The sequence below is a fragment of the Lactuca serriola genome, chromosome 8 (assembly GCF_051521515.1).
Source record: "Lactuca serriola cultivar US96UC23 chromosome 8, Lser_US96UC23_V15, whole genome shotgun sequence".
In the NCBI taxonomy this organism is placed as follows: Eukaryota; Viridiplantae; Streptophyta; class Magnoliopsida; order Asterales; family Asteraceae; genus Lactuca; species Lactuca serriola.
In genome coordinates, this window is record NC_136415.1 from 25,455,068 (window position 1) to 25,459,246 (window position 4,179).

Below are 4,179 nucleotides of genomic sequence, written 5' to 3' on the forward strand. Positions count from 1 at the left end.
CAGTGATGGTTCGTGAAAGTTGATGGCTAGAGAGAATAGCTTAGTGGTGACTGGATGGTACAGGTTACCTGCTGTGACCGGCTCTTTGCCTTCAAACGATAAGTCAATGAAAATATCGTGATAAGAGTAAATGAAAAATTAAATTCAAGGCTTTTTCCAATTTAATGAAAAAAAAAATAGGACTTTCGGGAGATAGTCCTAAAAAAAATATTTGTTGCCCAATGCTTGCAGTCGATCCAGATTGTGCCCCCCAATTCCAAAATAATCACAAGTTCACAACCCGTTTATTCTCTTGGATCGCGCTTTGGAGAAGTGCATACACCCCAAGTTCAGTAAAGTTCAGCAGGGGTTATTTTTACAAAGATACAACTGAAGAAGACGAACACATCTAAAACAACCACGATGGATGATTACACCAGAGAAATGATGGAGCTGAAGACCCTCGTCACTAGAACCCTAGAAAAAAAAGGGGTTCTCGCCAAGATTCGAGTAAACCCACCTCCCTTTTAACCTCTTTACTATTGAATTCATCTGGGGTTTCATACTTTCATTACATTTACCCCAAATACCCAAAATCACTCGCGTTCCAAATTTATTTCCATGAAAATACTGGTTTTCTTGACAATGAAGCACACACGATTGTTGGATCAGATGGGTATGTGTACTTTATATCATGTACGTGGGTGTACACCTCCAAAAATGATAGGTTTGATTTAAGTGTTTGATACGATAGCGCTCAAGGGTTTGCTTGCGCTAAAGCGGTGTCATTTTGCCTGGACTTCAATTTTCCTCTAATGGTTATTTTGTTTCCTTGCGTTTTGGTTGTGAACATGAATTCGTTTGGTATAAGCTATTAGGGCTTCTATTGTCGATCAAACGCTGATGTGACAACTCTTCATCCATCACATTTTGAATCATAATGATCGAGATTTAGAAATTTTTAAAGAAAAGTTGGCATTTTTGTTTTACTAAATGACTAACTTGATGATGCAAGGCTGAACTTAGAGCAAGTGTGTTTGAGGCAATAGAGGAAGAAGATAAAGCAATCGAAAAAGATGAAGGCTTGCCTCCTGCACTATTGGGTAGTTGCAATGAACGTGCAAGGCAACTTCATGCTTTACCTTCAGGTATATGAACATGATTTAAATCCATATATAATTACTTAAATTCTATTTGGTTTTATAATGAGGTTCTTTTGTTTTACAAGCAAGATTTTATATTTTGTAATATGCAATTTGTGGTTTCTCATGTGAGTTTCATTGACATGGTTTCAGGTCGGCTTTTAACAGCTCTAATATGTGAATACTTGGATTGGGCACAACTTAGCCACACACTTAAAGTTTATTTGCCCGAGTGTAATTTGGTAAATACAATGTTCTTTCTTTTTTATGTACATTTCCACATTAGTTTGCATTAAAAAAAACAATCACTCGGATTATGTTGCAAATTTGCAATTTGTATAACTATTTTTATAAACTTTGTGTTGCAGCAAAAGGATGTGTGGAAATCTGAATTAAAAGATTTCAGTAATAAGAACGGATATGATATAAACCGAAATGGAGATAGTGTTCCATTGTTGTTGAATGTACTTGAAGGATTCTTGAAATTTGAGGTTTGTTGTTTAACGAGTTTATATTATATCCTAGTTTCATGTACTTTTAAACCATGGAAACATCAAAATCAAGTATACAGTTTTTTTTATTCATCATTCATATTGCTAATAAAGATCCATTCTTGTAGAATCAATCTCAAGTAAGAAGTGGTGGAAGGAGACCAGTCATGCACGAGCAAGATTCTTTGACTAATTTTGACTCTCGAAGTAGAAGACCTCCTCTCGGAAGGTTAAATTTCTAAACGCTGTTTTTAACCATGGGCAAATAGGTAAATTCACCATTCTTCTTTTTTCTTTTAATCACTAATGCTTATCTTTTTCTCATATTCCAGGCCAATTCCTTCTTCCCAGGCATCTGGTAAGTTACCTAAATCGCTTTAAATTAGGATAATTTGTTAAACTATAAAGTTATATTTATGATTTTAATTATTCAGATCGAAGGGGAGGTTCTTTAAATTCGGGGTACAATAGAAGATATGAGAGTGATGATATTGATATTCCGGAGGACATTATGCGCGCCTCAGCTGCCTTAGAAAACCTTCAATTGGATAGAAAGACCCGTAATTTCACTACCACTTGGCGGTTAGTTTCTCATTCATTCATTTTACAGTCAGAGTCAGAGTCACAGTCAGATGCAGGACAAAACTGGCATTTGTCATGTCGTGCACAAGAGGGTTGACTTTTAAGTTTTGTTTTGCAGGCATGGTGGTGACGGGAGCAGTGAGGATGATGGAAGGGTTGACCGTATGTAAGTAAACTTAATGGCATTGACTTGAGCTTGTGTAGTTTGTAGTTAAATTCATATTAGTGTTTCAATTCAATGTTTATGTTTTGTGAAATTTGGACAAGTTTTGGCCCTTTGGTTTGAGGGTGGATATGATGGAAGTAGCATGTAATATCAAGTTGTGTGTTTTTGATACCATGATGTTAAATTATCTGCAATCTTTTTAAAGTGTTTTTTCACAAGAAGCTTCATTGCTTTTTGGGATGCAAAGACAATTTTAAAAAGTAGGGGATTTGATTTTGTTAGGGTAAAATGGCTAAACAGATATTAAGCTTTTGGTTTTGATTTGTTAGGTGTTTTTAATAAGAAAAATGTTGCAAGAAAATAGGGTAAAATGGTGTAAGAAATTCTTGTTGAATATTGATTCAATCAATTTTCATTAATAGTATTTTTTTTTGTTTGTTTTTTGAAATTATTATTCTTGTAATTCAATTATTTAGACTATAACACTGTCTTGTTATTTTATTATTGGTTTATTTATTAATTTGTTATCTATTTCTATGAATTTAGAATTTTTTTTTGTTTTTTTTTATGTTTTGTTCAAACGCATTTTTCAATTTTTTTTATTTGATGTTTTATTCGTTACATTATTTAATATTGTAATTTAATACTTTTAAGAAAAATATTTTTTAAAACATTGAAGCATATTTATTAATTAAAAAAGTTTAAAATAAACATAATTAATTGATTGAACATCATCAACCATCAAATACAACTATATTAGGGGTACTAATCATACTAAAAAAAGGTTCGTATTCATATTTGTTCTTTCATACATAGTTTGTCGTATGCCGCCAAGTTCAACATGTGCTCGTCTTCTAAGTAAATATATTCATATTGAATATGAATGTATGGGGACCCCTTAAGTTTTTTTCAAAACAAGGTTGTCAACATCAAGATTTTACCTAAGATCGTTTTATGTTTTGCAAGATTGTATCGTAAGATCGGATCGGATCAAGATCTTAAGATCCTATCAAAATTGTAACATCTATTTCAGGTAAATGTTTCATTTATGTTTTGGGTAATTAAAAAGTTAAAATGTGGACTTTGTGACGACCACGACGTGGTGAAGGATACACCATGATGTGGCCATGTCAGAATAAAACGTGCATCAACCTCGTGTGTCACAACGTGACAAGCTGATGGTCACGACATGGCGACCACCTACAGGCTTAACCCTAGTTATGGGGGTTGTATCCATATTTAAGGGAAGTGAGGGCTAGGGTTTGCACACTATTAGCCTCCATCACCTCCCTTTCATCCTTCAAGAATCCCTAACATCCATTTTGACCTTGTGAACTCTTTGTGGTAATTCTAGCCCTTGAAGAAGAAGAAGGTGTTCTTGAGCTTTGTTTCAACAAGCAACACTCTCCCTTATCATCTTGAGTAGCTTTTGGACCCTTGGAAGTCCTCAAGCTCCTACCTTTTGTAACAAAGCATGTAAGATCTAGGTTTTTTTGTCCATTTCCTCCATGTTTGATGTGATTTGAGTGGTGGGATTTCATAAAGTTAGCAACTTTATGAGTCACTGAGGTTCCTTAGCGGCCTCTTGTCCCAGATCTGGAAGGTTTTTGAGTTATGAGTTCCATGCATGAGATTTGATATCATTTTCTTCATTTTGACCTAACTTGTGCTCAAGACATGTATTTGACATGCATGTCTAAAAGACAATGATTTTTATGATACTTTGGGATGAGGAAAGCCTTCTGGAAAGTTTGAGTGCATGAATTGAAGGATTAAGAGTTTAAGGCATTAAGTTGTCCAGAGGAGTCCCCACGACGTG

The 4,179-nt window shown here is 34.6% G+C and overlaps 1 protein-coding gene across 1 annotated transcript; it reads left to right on the forward strand.

The window, feature by feature from the left end:
- The first annotated feature begins 256 nt into the window (after nucleotides 1–256).
- LOC145070572 (protein TONNEAU 1a-like) lies at nucleotides 257–2,531 on the forward strand. The gene is made up of 8 exons (XM_079017517.1): nucleotides 257–489; nucleotides 995–1,127; nucleotides 1,275–1,363; nucleotides 1,490–1,612; nucleotides 1,741–1,841; nucleotides 1,945–1,970; nucleotides 2,047–2,194; nucleotides 2,313–2,531. Exons 1-8 carry the CDS (start codon nucleotides 403–405, stop codon nucleotides 2,362–2,364), a joined length of 759 nt encoding a protein of 252 aa, XP_078873643.1. The 5' UTR covers nucleotides 257–402; the 3' UTR covers nucleotides 2,365–2,531.
- The last annotated feature ends 1,648 nt before the right edge of the window (nucleotides 2,532–4,179 follow it).

What these genes read in the sequence shown, in the direction of transcription:
- LOC145070572 (XM_079017517.1), top strand. Translation starts at nt 403, where the DNA reads ATGGATGATTACACCAGAGAAATGATGGAGCTGAAGACCCTCGTCACT. An exon ending in GGGTTCTCGCCAAGATTCGA is followed by an intron (nt 490 to 994) that starts GTAAACCCACCT and finishes TGATGATGCAAG; the next exon opens with GCTGAACTTAGAGCAAGTGT. An exon ending in ACTTCATGCTTTACCTTCAG is followed by an intron (nt 1,128 to 1,274) that starts GTATATGAACAT and finishes ACATGGTTTCAG; the next exon opens with GTCGGCTTTTAACAGCTCTA.